The 20770-nt window shown below is 31.5% G+C and overlaps 1 protein-coding gene across 3 annotated transcripts in view; it reads right to left on the bottom strand.

Moving 5' to 3' along the window:
* Positions 1-2133: 2133 nt before the first annotated feature.
* Positions 2134-20770, bottom strand: part of LOC118182422 (histone deacetylase 8-like) — a 183367-nt gene continuing 164730 nt past the window's right edge. For all 3 annotated transcript variants that reach the window (XM_085811523.1, XM_085811524.1, XM_085811522.1), the window contains 2 exons: positions 11293-11398; positions 2134-6397 (listed from right to left, as the gene is read on the bottom strand). In XM_085811523.1, the coding sequence (XP_085667649.1) occupies positions 6351-6397; positions 11293-11398 (153 nt within the window). In that variant the 3' untranslated portion in view covers positions 2134-6350. The remainder of the gene's footprint in view (positions 6398-11292; positions 11399-20770) is intronic.

Genomic DNA, 20770 nt, shown 5'->3' on the forward strand with positions numbered 1-20770 from the left:
GGGAGTTGCTCTGGAATATATTAAAAAATTGAGTAAGAGAATATTGCCATTAAGTCTTATCCCCATGTATAATATATAAAGAAATTGTGAATACAAAAAAAAAAAAAAAAAAAAAAAAAAAAAATTGCATGGCAACATTTAACATTATCAGGAATTGTAAAAGTATAATATAAAATATTTTTAACTTCCACACACCAGTTTACCATTTGGCAAAGCGTAAAATATTTAAATTTTGTTAAAATGCAACCTGCCTGTTATGGATTAACAAACTAAGTGATTTTAAAAGCAATAAATGCAGTTATTTCTTTCTTTTATTAAGTAGCAGCTGGACCTGTGAAATTACACTAGCTGGATGTATTGAAAGCTTTCTATACATATATATATATATATATAAAGTGTCAGCAGATGATCTGCAAGCTCAATGAGAGCTTTTAAAAAAACTTAACAAATCCTCTGATGTGACATTAAAATCTGGATTCTTTTTTCATTCTTAGTGAAGTAATGGATCTTCACAAATAATGAAGTAAGAAGCACTTTGGTAGCTTTGAAAATAGCCTTATTCTAGTTTGTATGAGAAAGACTGGTAAGTTACAAATAGAACTGCATTATTATTATTTACATTTTTTTGTTCAAAGAAATACTTTACCCAATTTTTACATCTGAATTTCTGCAAAAAACGCAGAAACTAGCTAACAGTCCTAAAAATTTTACATGAATATTTCCTCTGAAAGTAAATTTTGAAATTATAAGATTAGAGTTTAACATAATTAAAAAATTCTAATTTTTAGGCAACTTTAAAAATGAAGGTGAAATTTGTTAAAAATGTATTGATGAATCACACAGAAAGTATTACTATTAGCATTGTCATATCTCTCAAAAGAAGCTATAGATGACTTTAGTTTAAAGAACACATAATTACAGTTGTTATTATAAGCAATTACTAAATTTCATTTTTTGTTGTTTTTTAGTTTCACCTTACATTAACAATTTGATACAAAATCTTAGAATAAAAGTCATGGTTTAGATCCATATCTCCTATTAAACATTTTTTTCCCCAGAACAAAGAGAAAGGTGTGTGAGGGGAAATAAAAGAACAGTAAAATAAAGGTGTTATTCTTTAATCTCTAATAGCCTTTACTTTTTCATTTAAAATTTAAAAGAAATTTAGAGAAAATTTTTTATGAAATATAAAAAATTGTTATCGGAGATTTCCACAAGTTTGTTACATTAAATTTTTATACATTTGGAAGTTTAGTATAGCCGTATAAAATAACATTAAGTGTATAGGAAATTGGATGGGACCAAAACATTTGTTCGTTACAAGCAATGGTTCCTATAGTGGGGTTTGATTGCACTTACTGATAAAATGCTATTTTAGATCATAATTAAGAAGATTTAGCCCAGATTCTATTTGTTATGAATTCAATTGTTCTAGCCAACCAGTTAACTTTTAAAACAATCTGATAATTCTCTTTCTTTCCCCCTTTGAAATGTAACAATGAATTTTCCTGCAGTATATTCAGTATCTAAATAAAAACCATCAATACATTTTTCTTGCAGTATTAAGCACATTTTTTAAAGTATCCAATTTTAAATAGTGAAAAATGCAAGAAGATGGATTTTAAAAAGAGGCAATTCTTATTTAATATCATTCTTTAAAACGTAACCTCTAAAAGCTGCACATTCTGGAAAGAAAAGGAATTAAAGTATTTATTATCTACTGAATGAACAGATCTGGGAAACTAATAAGATTGAAGTATTTGCTTTTTAATAATAAGATAACAAATTTCTCTTGAATTATCATATGGAAGGCAATAAATTTTACTGATGAGTAATTAATATCTTTTGGTTAGAATCATCTAAAAAGATTTGACTATACATTGGTATTAATTCTGAGAAAGTGCAATCATTTTTCTAGATTCTTTGACATTTAAACAAAAAATTATATGACACTAAAAATGATTAAAAACTCCCATGCTGTTAAAAAAAAATCTTGCTACATGCATTCTAATACAAGAACTATTTATTAACCCTATGGAAACAAGAAAGAAGTTTTACTTACGTAATTATGGAGCCAGTACACAATAATTCAAAAGATTAAGCTTTCCGTATAATAAAAAATAATAACAAAAATTTGTTTTTAAAAATTTTTATTAACATTTTAATGTAACAACATACAGGGAAAACTTTTTAAATACACAAAGTTTCCACACTGCACTCAGGCAAAAGGCCTTCATTATAACTAGAATATATGAACACAGAACAAAATGCACCCCACATTACATATCACATGACATTTTACAAGAATATAATCGCAAAAGTACTCTACCATACACTTTCTGTATTACAATATAATTGGCTAAAAATGCTGTCTTTCAATTAAAAAACTTTTAAAGTATGTTGAACAAATGCATCTCCAAATCCATTATATTTTGGAAATATGGGTGAACATTTTAAAAGTTTTTACAATAAAAATATGTAAAATCAAAACAAAATAAATTACTAAAATATTTGATTTTTTAGACAATCAAATTGCGAGATTACCCACAAAGGATAAAATGAAAATAAATGTAATTCTTAAGATATTTAAACAAAATGAAATACTGTGATCATCTTAGAGCATTATTTCTTTACAAAATTACCACCAATTCATCAGCAACTAGTATTTAATTTCATTTTAATTTTTTTCATGCAGATGAAATAATCAAAAGAATTTTATTGCATTAAAGTATAATATGAATTTTTCAGAAACAATACAGAATTGTAATGAAAAATTCTACATAACAGACTATTTTGCTAATAAGAAAAAAAAAAAAAAATTAAAATAAGCAAATCAGAAAAAAAATTTTTCAAAGAAAATGAGCTTTAAACAAAATTTCTGAAAATGTCTTCATCAGCAAAATACTGAAAACATTAAGGTTACCACACAAAAATTCAAAATATATAATATTTAAGAGTCATACATTCACATGATAGCACATAATGATAGTTCAATGGCATTTTTAATAATCAGGTATAACAATAGAGGCCTTAAATACTTCAAACAGAATGGTAATTTACATAGCTTATTTAACTGATAAGCATTATTATTACAGACACATCATTCTTCTGCAAAAATCCTCTGCATATTTTCTCTTAGGCAGGCAAAAATCATTTGGTAATTAGATTGAAAAAGTATCAGATGTTATTATATATTATAATATGATTAAGCAAAACTTCAATCATGTTATATATCCAATATTTTTAAAATTATGCTCAGTAGTTTTCATCACATTAAAAGAATGCTTTATGCTTACCATTCTAAAGTAATGTAAAAAATGTAAGTATTTTTCTGAGATTGTACAATTGTGCGTTCAGAAACATTGCTCTCATGTCATACATTACTGAATCACTGGTTAACAAAAGATTTGTAGCAAAAGGTTTATTTTCTAGATGCTTTTACATAGGAATGTCATATATGCATAGAATTTTATTATTACTCATGCTCAATGAGTGAAGTCACTTGATAACTTATAAATGCTTCCTAGAAATGTGAATGTGATAAAAAATGAAAAATATGGCACTAAAACGAGGCACATTTTTAGGAACCATTTCCTAAATATATCTAAAGTTTAAAACTCAGAAGTGTTTTTATTTCTTAGGCCGAATCTTTTAAATGTGCTGCTTGCAGTTAACCTGAACTACAAACCAGCTTGCATGCTAAAAATGAAAGGATGAACATAGTCATGTCAATTATTTTTTGCTATCATGAATGCATTTATTTGCAGTATTCTGCTTTCCATATCAGCAGTTCTTTCAGTTTAGTGCATATCTTTTTAAGAATAGCACAATATATATATGTTAATGCTTACAACTATTTTTATAGTTAGAAAACATTCTTTCACATTACCCATTACAAAATTTTATGAGCTGTATTTTGGTTGCAAATTAGTGATCAAGATGAGATCTGAGTCTCTTACATTCACTGAAACTTACATTAAATTCTTCAAGCAATAGGCAAAATGGAAGAGATATACAAAATTTGCTTTTTCAATACTGGGGTATGAACCAGAAAAACCACCTCACAAATTATTACTTATACTTAATGACATATCACAGATTTCTTTTAATCATAGCACATTGAAGAATAATACACATTTTTCCTCTGACATTTGACTAATAGCGAAGAATTGCATATGCTAAAGCATTTATAAAATGTCTAAGTCAGTGATGTTATTGATTCCTTTCAGCTTAAAAACTATAATTATTTAATACGCTAAGATTAATATATGAATTATAAGCTAATGTTTGTTCCTTCTCATAGTTTAAAAATCTTTACGGAAGATTCAACATAAAATATAAAATTGGGATATTCATTGTGATCTAAAAATAATTCGATTTCAATTGGACAACATAAAATATTGTTTCCTGAATGATAACAGTGGCAGAAAATAGCATTATACATGAAAGAAGTAGCCAAAACAAGTATTAATGATCTAGTAGATCTGGGAAAAAAGAAAAACATCCATCCATCTAGCTTATCCTACAACGAGCTAAAATTCATGAAGAAATTAGTCATGGTAGTAGGAACAAAGGGGCGAGGATTCATATGCCTGTGACACAATTTTAATAATGAATGTGAATATAAAGCCAGAAAGTTTGGGGCAATAACTAAACAGAAAAAAAAAATTCAGAATCTGAAATTCTGAGTAGCTGAAAAAGCTGCATGGCAGTCTTTCTAAAAATATCTGCAATGACTTCCTTAGCAAATGAACAATCTTCTTAAGTCATAAAAGTTCCTAAGTCCTAAAGTGTTCCTAAGTGAACAAGTCATAAAAATATACCGCAATATCTTTATATACCTAGTTTTCTTATCTATGAATCTTAAAATAAAAATCAATGAGCAAAGCACTTTCACCAACAAATTTCTGATACTGAGATATCATAACAGCTTTATTTTTCCAGTACACTTATTGACTTCTGCTGAACTTTCTTAAGAGATGTTCTTCAGACCAACAAGTATAGCAGAAAGTTCCCATTTTAGAGGAATACTTTCCTTGTGTTGATTACTTCCTTTCATTTACATAGGATACTGATAGGAACTTTAAAACCATAAGTCACAACAATCCTTTCATGATAATGGAACTGATAATATATTTCAATTCAGCAACATAACTAAAGTCAGATCCACACTTCAATTTGTGTCGAGAGGGATAGAAAATCATTATTTTGATATATGTTATAGTTCATGATTTAAGAAAGGCAGATGCTTTTCTTAATTAGCATTAACTTAAACCAGCCTTTAAATAGGATTACTTTACAACAAATAATTTGTCTCAATTGTAGTCAATTTTTTAATTGTTTAAAGTTTATTTTATTGATTTGAGTAAAATTTTTAGATTTTTAATTTCTACTTACTGGACCATGAAGGAATATTATAAATTCACTTTATAAATATGGTAAACAAACCAACAAATTAAATTTTTACATGATTACCTTAAAATGTAAATCATTTATATTGTCATTGATTTTGTTTACTTCCAAAAATAGATACATTATCAAAGATATAAAAGATGGAATTTTGGACAGAAATATTTTTCAGTAGTATCATCATTATTAATACTCATATCATAAATACTTAGAATATATTTTGCTCCTTTAATTGCATAAAGTACAGCTTCTAATTGCATTCATTCCATTTAAAATTTCACCATTCTGCTTAAAGTATTTTTTAATTATTCATTTTTTAGTCTTCATAATTTATGGTCTTGCACTTTACAATATTAACAAATACAAGCAAAATATTTAATAAGCAAGTATAAAAATAAAAATGGTATTTTTTAAAATTTCACTGAAAAAAATCAGTGCACATTATATAACAAATAAAAATGGAATGCTGTCTCTCTTTTTTTTTTTTTTTTTTTTTTTTTTATTAAATGCCATTTTAATAAAAATGAGTTGCTATCAATTGTAAAATAAAGTTTGGTAAAATCATAAAAAATTTCATTAAAAAAGTTTAGGAAAATTCATCATGCAACACCCATGTTATAAATAAAGTAATAGAGATTATACTCTCATGCATGTTACTATAGCAGTACCTATAGTTAGTATAAAGTGTCTCCCAGTAGTTTCATATATATGTATAACTTCCACACTCTCTTAACTTTCATGCTTATCACTACTAAAAAATATATTTGATTGCAAAAAAGAAAATTTTAAATACAATATGAAACAAATTTTGCGGAAATGAAGTATTACAAATTTACCTGAATATTACGTTTGCTTTCACTTTTATCATAATTTAACACAACCACATACAGTATTGCCATATTACAGTAATTTCGGAAACTTCACTATACATCTTAAAATCTTCAAGATGTGATATCAAGAGATGGTCCTTGTATAAAATCTAAATTTCCTAAGCAAAGAAGAAAAAATTAAATTGAAACCTGAAGATTTCAGATTACATCCTACAGATTACCTTAAAGAGTTAATGGTATTTTAATGGTAATGTTTAAAAAATTATTTAAAAAATACAATATTCAAACTTTAAAAAATTGCAATCTAATCTACATGGACTGATTTTTCATTAACACCTAAAATAATGTTAAATAGTTAAGACTAACCTGCTAGTTAAAATATTAACCACCTTAGGATTTCAAAATATAGAAAACAAAATCGTGCATTTAAGATGGATTCCTAATACATTTTTGTATCAATTCTGATGGTACTTTTGTGTTATGCACCTGCTGTGCATTTTGGTGATACTATTGTAATAAAATACAAGGGTTGGACAAAAATATGGAAACACCTTTAAAAAAACATGTTTCTTTGCTTAATATGGTGTAGGAAACCCGTTGGCATCCAAAACAGCTTGCAGTCTTCTCGGAATGGATAAATACAGTTCCTGTATGTTTGCCAAAGGAATATTATACCATTCTTCCTGCAAAACGGTGGCAAGTTCAGATAACGATGTTGGCGGTGGATAACGAGAACGCACTTTCCGTTCCAATGTAGACCACAAAGGTTCGATAATATTCAGGTCTGGTGACTGTGGTGGCCAGGGGAGATGGGACAACTCATCCTCGTGCTCAGAAAACCAGTCCTGGACAATGTGAGCTGTGTGAACAGGGGCTTTGTCGTCTTGGAAGACACCATCACCATCGGGGAACAAAGTTTGTACCATGGGATGAACTTGATCGGCCAAAATGTTCACATAAGTCTTGGCAGTCATGCGCCCTGACACAGTTATCATGGGGCTAGCAGAGAACCACGATATGGCTGCCCAAACCATAACAGAACCCCCGCCATGTTTCACTCTTGGCAACAAGCAGTCTGTATTATAGGCTTGAGATGGCGTTCTCCAGACGTAAACTCGGCCAGAAGTGGGAAACAATGCGAAAGAAGACTCGTCAGACCATATTACTCGTTTCCACTGCTCTATGGTCCAGGCTTTATGACTTAAACACCACCTTTTCCTGTTACGGGCATTAGCATCACTGATGAGTGGCTTCTCAATTGCAGCACGGCCAGCAATTCCCTATTTATGAAGCTCCCTTCTAATTGTTTTGGTACTCACAGGGTTCGGTAACACAACATTCATTTCAGCAGTAACTTTTACAGCTGTGGTCTTCTTATTTTTCGTCACAATTGCCCTTAATGATCGTCTGTCACGATCACTCAGGACACACTTTCGTCCGCGCTGTGATTTAGCAGATGATGTTTTTCCGCTTTTCAAATATGCGGAATAAATCTTCGATACAGTACCTCTTGAAACACTAAACACCTCGGCTACCTTGCTTACGGAAGCACCTACCATACGTGCTCCAACAATTTGCCCACGTTCGAAGTCTGTTAACTCTGACATAATGCAATGACAAGCTCACATAACAGTACTCCGACAACAACTGAACTGTTTAGCACATTTACGAAGTTGTATAGGTGGCGTCAGTAGTCAAAAACGCCAGCGCCACCTACATATTTCATTAAAATCAATCTTTCTTTTCAAACATGCATTTCACAAGGTCTTTCCATATTTTTGTCCATCCACTATATGTGAGTGTGTTTTATTATTCTAGCTTACACACACACACACACACACACACATAGTCCCCAGATCATTGCCGCATTAAAATTTTAGAAGCGTTACAAATTTACCTGAATATTACCTTTGAAAGAGCACTTATACCACCTTTGAAAGAGCAAAGAATATTACCTAAGCACTTAAAAGATTTTGGTGTCCCCACATATGTTTGCACAAGTTTTTTTTTTTTTTGTTATTCTTCTCTCTCTTTCTCTCTCTCTGTTTTGTTTAACTACACCATACATTTCATTGTAACAGGAAATTTTTTTGTGCCCTCTTCCTTGAATACCTAAGGACCCTTTGCAGTGCCCCCTTTCCTTGATGCCCTTTATTAAAATGCTTTCTTTGCTTAATGGTTAATCCAGCCCTGCTCCATATGGTACTATCATTGGATCTTGGAAAGAGTTTGGCTTCTCTTTCATAGAAGTCAAAAAGCATGGCAGATGCATAATGGAAAAGTACCGTTTTGGATTAACAGATAGTGCTACAAATGCTGAGTGATAAAAAGGTGGAATGTGGAAGACTAATTACAGCCTGGTTACAATGCCACCAATGAATTACTTGTTCAATATTAGTTTGACAGGAAAACAATTAACAATCACAGCTGGTGCAATTGCACTTGGACAGCAAACATTTTTTAATTTAGAGAAGTAATGTGCAGTAAAATTTAGAAACAACAAAATTTTTAGAACTCAGAGAAAGTACTGGGCAGCAGAATCTAGGGACAACAAAATTTTTAGAATTTAAGGGCATACAGCAGAATTTAGAACGCATAGAAATTGCACTAAGTGGGAAAGTGATTAGCGTTGGCCCTGTTAAGCAGCAAAACACTTAACTCATTAACCAATTCAACAAAAGAACTGCAAACATTTCTCCATTTTCAGTGTCTGCGATTCAAAGATTGGATGCTATATTTTATCTAGGAACAGAGTTTCCACTTTTGTATTGAATGACAGATATTTGTAAAATGTGTACTGCTACGGCAGCTTCTGTTCACAGAGATTTATTTATTACACTCAACTGCCTTGCTAATTTTGCATATTTCTTATCATTTTCTCACGAACGAATAATGCTGTCTAAAAAGTCTAGCTTTTAAAATTTTTGAGGTAATTAAATCAATATGTAAAAATGGTATAAGTAATTTTATACTTCATGTTATGCATGCATATATAGATGTATACATATACACACATAAAATATTTTGCAACTAAAGAGATTTTTATATGTTTTACTTATTACTATCTTTTTTTATTTAAAGAGGATAAATGATCATCAGAGCTTGCTAAATATGTAAGAAAATGTATCTAAAATATATCTATCTGTGAACATTGTGTGATCAATCACACAACAATTTGCAGTTTTTTTGCTTGGCTGACATTTATGAACATACTTTAAGCAACATTTTTTCATAAATGTTTCTACCACAACAAAACAAAGTGTTAGAATATTACAGCTTTTATAATCCACACAAATTAATTCTGTTTCAGTACAGTTATATATTTTTATTTTTATTATCGTTATGTATTCATTTTTTTATTATTCATTTTTACTATTATTGCATCATGCAGGAAAGAAATGAGAAACAGGTGCCTACTGAGCTCCCATTATGGTGTCTGCCAAACTCCCCTATTTCTGAAATATCACCTCTTAGTATAAACTGTAGATGACCCCTGCTCGATATGGCTTCCACTGTTTTTTTTAGTGCTGATGAACTCTTTAGATTTAGATTATTGTAATTGGTCCAGCAGATTCCTCCCCCCCCACTTGAATATCTTCTTTCTTTTTCAAATGCCCTATCCATAGCTTTAATCCTTAACCAAGAATTTCCAGATAACAGTATGTGGAAGCATAAGCTTTATGAAATTCAAACTTCAGCCTCCTAGATAATCATGTTCTCATCCGAGGAGGTCAAAGCACAATTGCAGGTTAAGTTCAAAGTTCAAGAAACTTTTTTTTTTTTTTTTTAATTGCAAATAAAATGGTACCGTAATTTCGCGCGTATAGTCCGCGGACTATCTGTGTTTAAAATGTGAATTTTTGAAGCTGCGGACTATCCACCAGTGCAGATATTATGCTGGTTGTTCATGGTTTAAATCGTTGAAATTTAAAAAACACGCTGTCGTGAACTGCCGATGATCAAATACAAAAAAAGCGAGAGATTCCAAGAAAACATTTGTATATATCGTATCGCTCGTCAACTCGGTTTTTAGGAGCCTTAGTAGCAAGTACCTGGAGTACGAAGAAAAAGCGTGATTCGTTTACTTACAGCGTGGTTTGGCAACACCGAGTGAGTGGGGTCGAATGTCACATTTCATTACCACTTATCATGAGGATAGCATGTTGCACAGTATTTTGTCTTTCATCTTCAATAACGTTGATGAAACATCGCCTTTTTTTCTATTTATACTCAGTTCTTTGTTTCTAAAATACATTAATATTGCCGTATTAAAAAAACGTAATTTCGGACGTACAGTCCGCAGACTATCCGGTGGTGCGGACTATCTGACGATTTTTGAATTTTTTTTTTATATAAAATCGTGTCTGAGGACTATACGATGGTGCGGACTATACGTGCGAAATTACAGTACTTTGCTGATAACACCTATTTTGAAAAAATGCACGGGGGATGGGGGGGAATAGTGCAATAGTTTTACATTGTTTACATCATCACCAATTTGGATGGTTTTAATACATGTTACAAGGTTCGAAATTCATATTCATCCAAAATATTAATTTCCACATCAAATTACAGTCACAGAAAGGAGATGGCAACATCAAATGAGAAAAAACAGTATATGCCAATTTCCAAATATGTTATGAACAGTTCATAACTTAACTACTGTTGTTAAAGTTATTATGAACAGTTCAAAAATACATGTTTGCATTTTCCTAATTAAAATTCTGTGAAAGCACTTATTTATATGTTTCTTGTATTTATAATAAAATTTGTAAATTTCATTGCTGTTTTCAATGATTATTTTTTCATCACTAATTGTTATCATTCAGTTGAAGTTATCAAAATAGCTGTGGATAAGCACGACCACATTAAGTGGCGACTACTGTATTTTGCCAATCATATTAATATAAATTTAAATCTATATGTCCTCGATGTGCTTCATATCCTGAATGAGATTTTCATTTTAGATAAGAAAACATGAAATGAATAATGATTAAATATTTGAATGCTAAATAAGAAAACCACAGCAGAATTTTTAAAAATAAATACTCACTTAAAACAGTATCTGTTATTAGTTTAAGATGCTCGGTTGGGTTTCGATTAGGCATTGTTCTTGGGTAAACATGAATTTCATAGTCAGGACCGTATTTCATGAGATACTGAAATAACAAATTTTTAGGAAAAATTATATTTTCTTTAGCATTCCTAAGCAAACGCAAGAAAAAAAACAATTGGTAATGCATCTTATATCTAATAAAATACAAGTAGAAAGAAAAATTAATAAATTTAAAAAATGCTTTAATAAACAGTAGGTTTAAAAAAAAAGACTATCGGTGACTGAAATACTCTCCTTCAAAATATGTGAAGTAATTTTTATAAAAGTGAATGACGTTTTCAAGGAAGTATATATGGATGAAATAACAGCTCTGAAGTTATGTTCTAAGAGCTCAACACTATCAATGGCAAAAAGAAACAATGGGTTTAAAGTTAATAATAAAAACAATAGATTTTTACTTGTACATGATTCAATGAAAGGTGTTAGCAAGATAATTTCTGCTAGCCTAAATATAATAACCAAAAACTAAATAGTTATGCCCTCAACAATTACCGCTTTACAAATCTATATTATGAAATGGAATTCAACGTTAACCAACTTTTGTTACACATAGAAGTACAAAAGCCTTAAAAAGATAAGGCTTGAAGTGGATAATGAAGTATATATATTTTGTATATATATAATGATTTTGTTTTCTTTTCCCCCGCAATGAGAATTATCTATGCAAATATGCAAATGCTTATGAAATAGCAGTTGTGCCAATGAAATATTAGCAGTTGTTTGTCAGACCTATTTGCCAAAATCAATACATTTAAGTAAACATTAAATTCAGAAACACCAAAAAACTGAATATCTGCCTTATTTAGAGCATTTCTGTAATTGAAATTACAGTACCTGCTGCTTATTAAACTTCCTGTTTAATAAACAAAACCGCTTATCATTTTCCAAGTTTTGAAGAATCAACACAAATGTATACCAGTCAATAGAAACCTGCTGTTTATTAAACTCATCCCTCCCCCTTAAACTCATTATGACAAAAGACTGATTCATCAGTTCCATAATATCTTTAGTGGCAGAATTTCCTGATCTTAATGTTAACAAAAACAGTCCTCTAGAGCACTGTAAATGAGTGAGGGTTCCTTCTTAAATACCAACTACTATAAGGTGGAAGTTCAACTTCAGTATCCGATCTATAAGGGTTTCTGCATTCTAAATCTTCCCTTTGGGATAGACACATTATGCTCACAAAGAAATATAAAAAAAAATTATGAAATACTTCTAAGCATTACCTTCATTAAGAGTCTCTGAATGAAAAAGAAGTGGTAACTGTAGACAGAAGAAAAAGCAAAGAAAAAATTGATTATGCTTGCAGTCATGAAGGGCAGATCAACTTGATACGTAAAATGCAGTCCCTGCTGGCTAAAAACATGAGTTTCGGAATTGTATAAATCACTGGAAGGAGCATTCATCTATTATATTGCTTAATTTATAATGTGTCAAAAATGCTTAAGCGAAAAATTTATGCCTAAAAGAAATGGATAAATCGTTAAAAGGTCTTGATGTTCTTGGTTAGTGCAAGCCTCCCCTTCTCCCAAACAAAGCTGCATTTAAATTGACAATTTCCTAAACAGCACTGTGCAATGTACTTAGATTAAGAAGCATAATTGATGAAGAACTGATGAAAAATAAAAATGTCTTCAGAAAGTACTAAAAAGACAGAAAATCGAGAAATGTTGAAATTGCTTTTCTAGAATGGTGTCAAGCTATTAAGCTACTTTTTTTTTCTATTTCTAGAGCAATTTCCCCAATTCAAGAAATGCTAAAAGAGAATTTCATATCAACTGACACATGGCTCACAAGATGAAGAGAGAGAAATCCAGTATTGCTTGTTCATCAGAATTGCATGGTGAGAAAGATCATTATGTAGCTGATAACAAGATACAGTCAAAAGTCGTTAATCCGGACTCGTCAGGACTTTGGCGATTCCGGATTATTAATTTTTCCAGATTATAGATCATCAGTTTAAATCTGGTAAGATGGCATGCAGAAATTATAAAATTAAAAATATGAAACTGTAATTTATGAAATAAAGAACAATTATGATCTAAAGGGTATCAAAATTTAAAAAAAAAAAAAAAACTTAATATTTATTTCTTTACTTTATTAAACATTTCTTTCAATGTAAGTTGTTTAAGTTGCTTCGTTTTTATGTGATAATACATTCTCTTTAATTCTATAAACAGACATAATTTCTTGTTCAGTTACAAAGTTCCGCTGTTCAAGTCCTATAATTGCTGTGTCTACCGACTAATTTGTCAATCGAAATTTTTTCGTTTTCAATAACCTCTGTTACTTTCTTCGCTATCGGAAGCGAATTATAATGACAAGGAATTTGATTTAAATCATATCAAAGACGGAGTACATCGAGATGAAATACTACATTTAGTAAGGAATTATAAGCCAAATAAAATAAAAACATCTGCCCTGAAGATAAGGATAGTGCTAACTTATCAACTTCCAATTCATTGCAGCACCGCAGCGTTAAAGATAAACAAAGTTTAGATAAACAAACGTTAAAGTTTAGATAAACAAAGTATATGCCTTTATCCATTTTTTTGCAGCAATTCCACTTTTGTTTAATGAACTTTGAAACATACTTTCGATTTGTAGATCCTTTACATATTAATAAATATATATCAGAAATTCTATTTGACATAATCAAAAGTTCAAGCTTACTTTTATAAAATTGCAAAAAATAATAAGCCGGATCCAATTTGAAGATTAAGGAACAACGCAATCTGCAACATTAACTGAAATAGATAATTAGATAATTTTTAGCTTATACCATCCATTATACATTAAACACGCATGCGTAAACGTATTTTGCGCACGCGCACAAGCATATTCGCAGCTGTAAAGGTCTTTGACGCATGCGCAGAAAGTTTGTAGCTTTGAGGTCCGGATTATAGATCATCCCGGATTATGGGTGTCCAAATTAACGACTTTTGACTGTAAAAGGTACTTTACTTGGCCTGTTAAGTGCATACAAGACATGAGAAATTTATAATACAAATGAAATTGGACTACGTTAAGGACATTACCAGAATAGACATTAACATTACTGATAAATATGCATTAAAAATGAAATGCCAGTTTGTTTAAGAAACTGCAGAAATAAGTTACTGAGTTATTAATGTGTAATATGGATTCCACAATTAAGAAGACAACACTGCCTATTGACTAAAGTAGAAAACATTAATGTTTAAAAGGAGCCAAGATTTTACTTCTAATTTGCCATAGCTGCAAGAACTCACGAATGACAAATACACTGATGTGCAGAAACTAAGGATGAGGTAAAGAAATCAGCATTAAAGCGGAACAAAGCAACAGACACCAAAAGACCAGTCAGGAGATAAGACATAGGAACAGTAGAGTAGAGCATGCACATATATGGCACATGACTTAGGGGAGGAATGTCGGAAGAGGTGTCTCACATGGCAGTATATGCTGAGCAATTCAGTGAAAGCTACTGCAAAGTGTACAGAGATTTCAATGATGTCAAGTTGTTACTACTGTCTGATATGCGAATAGGCAATCTATGAGACATCATAAGTATAATACCAAGATCTCATAACTGGAAAGTTGAAAGAAGGTCAAAGGGTAAAAAGTGTAGTAGAGTTCAGGATTACTCACAGCACTGTTTCACAAGCCTAGAAAGCATTTCACATGGCAGGAACGGCTTTTTGAGAATTCAGTAATATTTGTCAGTGAGCAATAATTGGCAGTGGAAAACCCATCTATTATCCTACAGGTGAGGAGAGACAGGTGGCAGACAAAAATAGCTATCGCAAGGCACATGCAACAAACTGCTGAACATCCAAGGCAGCATAAACATGGTCTATATGTACGATGATCAGTATGGTATGTGCCATCAATGCCTGCTCAATAGAGACGTCAGTTTCTATGGTACCAGAAACACAAGAATTAGTCACAAAAAAACAGTGGGATCGAATGCTCTTTATGGATGTCAATTTAGTCTGATGAGCAATTTTGAACGTTACAGATGTGGAGAGGGAAGGGAACATGCAATCAATCCCCCAACACCATTGAAAGTGGCTGTTTAGGAGGTGTCAACGTTCTCGTTTGAGATAATATCCTGCTTGGTAGCTGCACTGACCTTCATATCTCTCAAGGAGTTCAGTCTCTGTACACTATTGTACACAGCTTCTCTTGCCTCCTGTGTGTCTGTTAAGAAATACTGTGAACCCAGTCTTCCTCTTTATGGATGACAAAACTACAACTTTGTAAAGTAGCTGTTGCAGAGCTCTTGTAGAGTGAAGATATTCCAACACATGGATTGATCTGCAAGATCCCAGGATCTAAATCCTATAGAATAAACACTGGACCTTCTTGAGAGATGTTTGGCAGCATATGACCAGCCACCAGCAATGATTCCACAGCTGAAATTGGCACTACAAAAAGTATGGGTCATAATGTTTCAACAGCTTCTTGACAACCTTGTCCTCAGCGTGAACAAACAGACACAATTTCTGCTTTATAAACAGGGGTGATCATATTCCCTTGTAAAGACTGAATTTTTTTAATTCAGGCATCTGTCACATGGATGTTTCTGTCTTCTCTCCAGTTGTGCAGATTTCCTTTATGGGTTTCCATAAAGCACATCTTTTTATTTCTTTTTGTTCCTTGTTTGGATGCTTTTGGTTACTTAGCCCATATTTTCATATTTGGGGGATCTTGATGATTTCATATTTTGGTGATCTAGTATGATTTGTATCAATATGGAACACTTCTGCACAACATTATATTTGAAAACCCGTCATCCATAAATTTTGCAGAACTATACAGCTGTGCAAAATTTATAAATGGTGGGTTTTCAAATAAGATTTCCTCAAAGTTTTGCAGAACAATACGGTTGTGCAAAAGAACTTTAGCCTATAATTGTGAGCACTTTGTAAGAAGTAGCACTGTAAATATTTTTGGCCTTATTACACATACATCAAAGTTTTTCTCAACAATTTGTTTTGGGTTAATATGCACATGATATGAAGATTTGGTGATCTGAAAATCATTGTCATACGGAAGTTGAAGCAGAGTAGCCCGAAAGTGAATGGTTGGTTATGGGATGCTGCATGACAAGAATTTAGCACCCTTTTTCTTTAATACACAAACAATAACAGCCACAGTTTATCTCGATAAATTGATCATTTAAATTTGCCTACAGCTGGAGGACCATCAATTAGAAGTCATTTAGTCACACATTGAGGTTGTGTAACTATGTCACTTGTCATAAAAGCTTTAAACCTTGCTTGTGAAAGTGTGATCAGTACCAAAGGTATAAGTTGTTCTTATTTCCACACAACAAGCTATTAAAGTTCTTCAGGGACTTAGAAAATATATGATGAGCTCATACAACAAACCCTATACCCCCAATTCCTATTATAGCATAAATCATTCCTTGTGGACACTCCATATTTTTAATGATTTTCTTTTGAAATGGAGCAGTGAATTGAAAAATGAAATATATATATATATCTTTACTAATTAGGCAATTGTACAGCACATACACCACTTTCTAAAAAACATTAATGTTTCTTTCTACAAATACAACTTTTAACATATAACCTTTAGTTTTAAGACACTATAAAAGTTTTCAAATGTCATTCAGGAGATATTCAGTAAATGAGAAACAGGGTTCGATTTTGTGAAAACAGAAGCACTTCAAAGGAATAAGTCGACATCTCTGCTAGAAGCCATGCATATTAAAGTCAATGCAAGAGGTTAATTTCTTAAAACTGGTTAAGTACAACTTTTCAAAAAATGCGGCTTTTATGTAGAAGAAGCCTCAAATCACAAATTTCAGGTAATGTTTCAGGCATCAGAGAGGGAAGCTATGATGTCTCATTTTCAGAATAAGTGTACGTTAGTAACAGTATTGTCGGATGGCATCGTTCATTATAATCGGATGACGCGACAAGCTGTGAGAATAAATCTTTTACTTTTCCGATGATAGAAGTCAGACGATTACGCCATTAAGATGATGATGCGACTGAAAGATGTTTACGTTTAAAAGACAGTCGATTCTCTTCATCTGTATATATCATCTTATGTAAATTCATCTTTTTACACATGTAATCATTTTGTAGTCTGTAGCAACTATTTATGTTTCATTAAATATTCGAGTTATTCATAAGTCAAATTAGTCATTTCAAGCCCCTAGACAGACACATTGGAAGTAAGTTTACAAACATCATATTCCTAGACAGTAAGTACCGATTCTACAGATTTGGGCGCTCAGGCCGCGATAAGCCTAGGAAGAAACATGATGAATATTACAAAAGAAGAGAAGTAAGTTTTGTTTCGATTATTTCCACATTGTTACTTCTATGAATAGCGTTCTATGATACTGTGAATTAAGATGACTACCTTAAATTCTATTCCTAGAATTTCAAATTCTTTAAAGACTGGGCCTACTAAGTCAATTAAACTTTTACATCAAATTGTGTTTGGAACTTAGGGTGATCGAAAAAATAGAGCAAGATTGAATAACTTTTGTGGTTTTCCATCTGATTTTAATACTGAAGAAACAAAACAAAAATTACTTAAAACTCTTACTGAAAATGATTTTATTTCTGTGTGTAATTTGTTACATCTTAATTATGATTCAAATCCTGATAAAAACTGTGATTTAATATTGAAATCTTTGTGATTTTAAGCTTTTAAAATACGAAAGTGATGACGGTGACGAGTTATCTGAAAACGAAAGTGTTTATGATTCTGATAAAAATGATGATATTAATTCTGTTCGGTCAGAATCACCTCCCATAAATAACTCAGTGGATGAAAACATTATAATGCCTAGCAATATTTCTCTACATTTTCATGATATCCTAGAAACTGTTTCTGAATTTAATGGCAGTGATACATATCCAGTTGAATCCTTCATTGGTGATTTAAAAGAATCTTTTAAATTATTTAAGTTATCAGAATTACAGAAAATTGTGTTTGCTAAAAAATTGCTTACTGGTTCTGCTAAAGTATTTATTGGGTCTTTGAAGGGTATAATATAATGGGACAAATTAAAAGAAAATCTTTTATCTGAATTTGGTTCTAAAATAAACAGTGTACAACTTCATAATTTGTTACAGAAACGATACTTAAAACCTGGTGAATCACTTTCCGAATATTTAATTGCCATGCGTGAAATAGCCAGTCGCGGTTCTGTTGATGATTCATCAATTCTTGATTATGTAATCAATGGGATACCAGATCAGAGTAGTAACAAAATTGTTTTGTACGGGTGTAAAACTATTTATGAATTCAAAGAGAAATTAAAAATCTATGAGAAAATCCGCGTTCCAGATACGAAAAATAAGGGTTATTCAAGTACTAACACACAAAATAAAACATGCGCTATACCTAGTAAAATTAAAGAGCCAAGGTGTTATAATTGTGGAAGTTTAGGTCATAAATCTAATTTTTGTAACAATAAGAGTAAAGGATTTAAGTGTTTTAAATGCAATTTGTTTGGACACAAAGCCGTAGATTGTTCGAAAACATAATCTAAAAATATCCAAGATGCCAAAGCTGTTACTCCAATAACTCAGACTTGTCAGAAAGAAATGCATAAAACTGTTAATTTGGGTAATTTGCAAATTGATGCTTTAATAGATACTGGTAGTCAGGTAACGTTAATCCGAGAAGATATATATAAGAAGATAGGTTCTCCTGAACTTAAGTCGGCAGATCTACAGTTAATGGAGTTTGGTAAAGGAAAAATTAAGCCTATAGGAAAATTTGATGGTGAATTCGAAATCGATGGTTCTTCATTTCGATCAAATATTTGTGTTATTGCAGAAAACGAAATGTTTTTACAAGCGATCATTGGTACTGATATTATAAGGCAAGGGGAATTAACTGTAAATAAAAAAGGAGTCGAAATTAGAAAATTGCAACCTGAAAACTATTTGATGTGCATTCCTGATATTTATAATGACGAGGAAATTGATTTAAGTCATATCAAAGACGGAGTACATAGAAATGAAATACTACACTTAGTAAGGAATTATGAGCTGAATAACAAAAACATCTGGCCTGAAGATGCGAATAGTGCTGACAGATCAACTTCCGGTTTATTGCTCGCTGCGGCGACGCTTTCCCCCCCCTGAGCAGCATGAAATTGATAAACAGATTTTGGAGTGGTTGGAGAAAAAATCATTAAACAAAGCTGTTCTGATTACGCAAGTAATATCCTGCTAAGTAGAAAAAAATGTGGCTCATGGAGACTTTGCGTAGATTATCGGCGCCTGAATAAAAAAATAATTCACGATCCCTTTCCTCTGCCATTAATTGATGATGTTATTGATAAATTACAAGCAGCAATGGTATTTACAACACTAGATTTGAAGAACGGTTTTTCATGTTGAAGTGGACGAAGAAAGTAGAAAATACACATCTTTCATGACACAAAACGGACAGTATGAATTTCTGAAAGTCTTGTTTGGTCTTGCCAACAGCCCAAGTGTTTTCCAAAGATACATCTACGATATATTTCATGATCTTTTAAAGGACAATATTGTTGTAATCTATATGGACGACATCATTATTCCTTCCGAAAATGAAGCCCAGGGAAATAAAAAATTGAAACGCGTATTACAGACTGCATCGGAATATGGAATAGAACTAAACATTAAGAAATGTCAATTTTTGAAGTGCGAAATCGAATTTTTAGGACACAAAATTAAAGATGGGAAATTATATCCTTCTTCTTCTAAAACGAAAGCAGTAATTAACTTTCCATAACCTAAATGTGTAAAAGATGTTCAAAGTTATTTAGGTTTAACTGGTTACTTCAGAAAATTTATACCTAATTATTCATTAATTGCAAAACCGCTTAGTGATTTACTAAAGAAAGATTCTAAATTTAAATTTGAAACTAAAGAACTTTATGCTTTTAACGAATTGAAACGCATCTTGACATCAGAACCTGTTTTGTGTATTTATAATCCGAAAGCAGAAACCGAAACACACACTGATGCTAGTGCTGACGATTATGGTGCGGTTCTGTTACAGAAATCCTTAATTGATAATCAGATGCATCCGGTTTATTATATGAGTAGGAAAACGACAGACATTGAACGTAAATATTCGAGCTATGAATTAGAGGTTAAAGCAGTTGTAGAAGCTCTTAAAAAATTCAGGGTGTACGTATTAGGCATACCATTTAAAATCGTGACAGATTGTAATGCATTCAAACAAACTATGAGCAAGAAAGACATTTATACTAAAATATCTAGATGGGCATTAATGTTACAAGATTATGATTACACAATCGAACACAGATCTGGCACCCGTATGGGACATGTGGATGCTCTTAGTCGAAATCCTGTATGTATGGTAATTCAAGATGGTATAACATTTAAAATAATTCAAGCTCAAGAAACTGATGAAAATATAA

Source organism: Stegodyphus dumicola, chromosome 2 (genome assembly GCF_044657685.1).
Source record: "Stegodyphus dumicola isolate Sdum_Otavi_A_Nest chromosome 2, ASM4465768v1".
NCBI lineage: Eukaryota > Metazoa > Arthropoda > Arachnida > Araneae > Eresidae > Stegodyphus > Stegodyphus dumicola.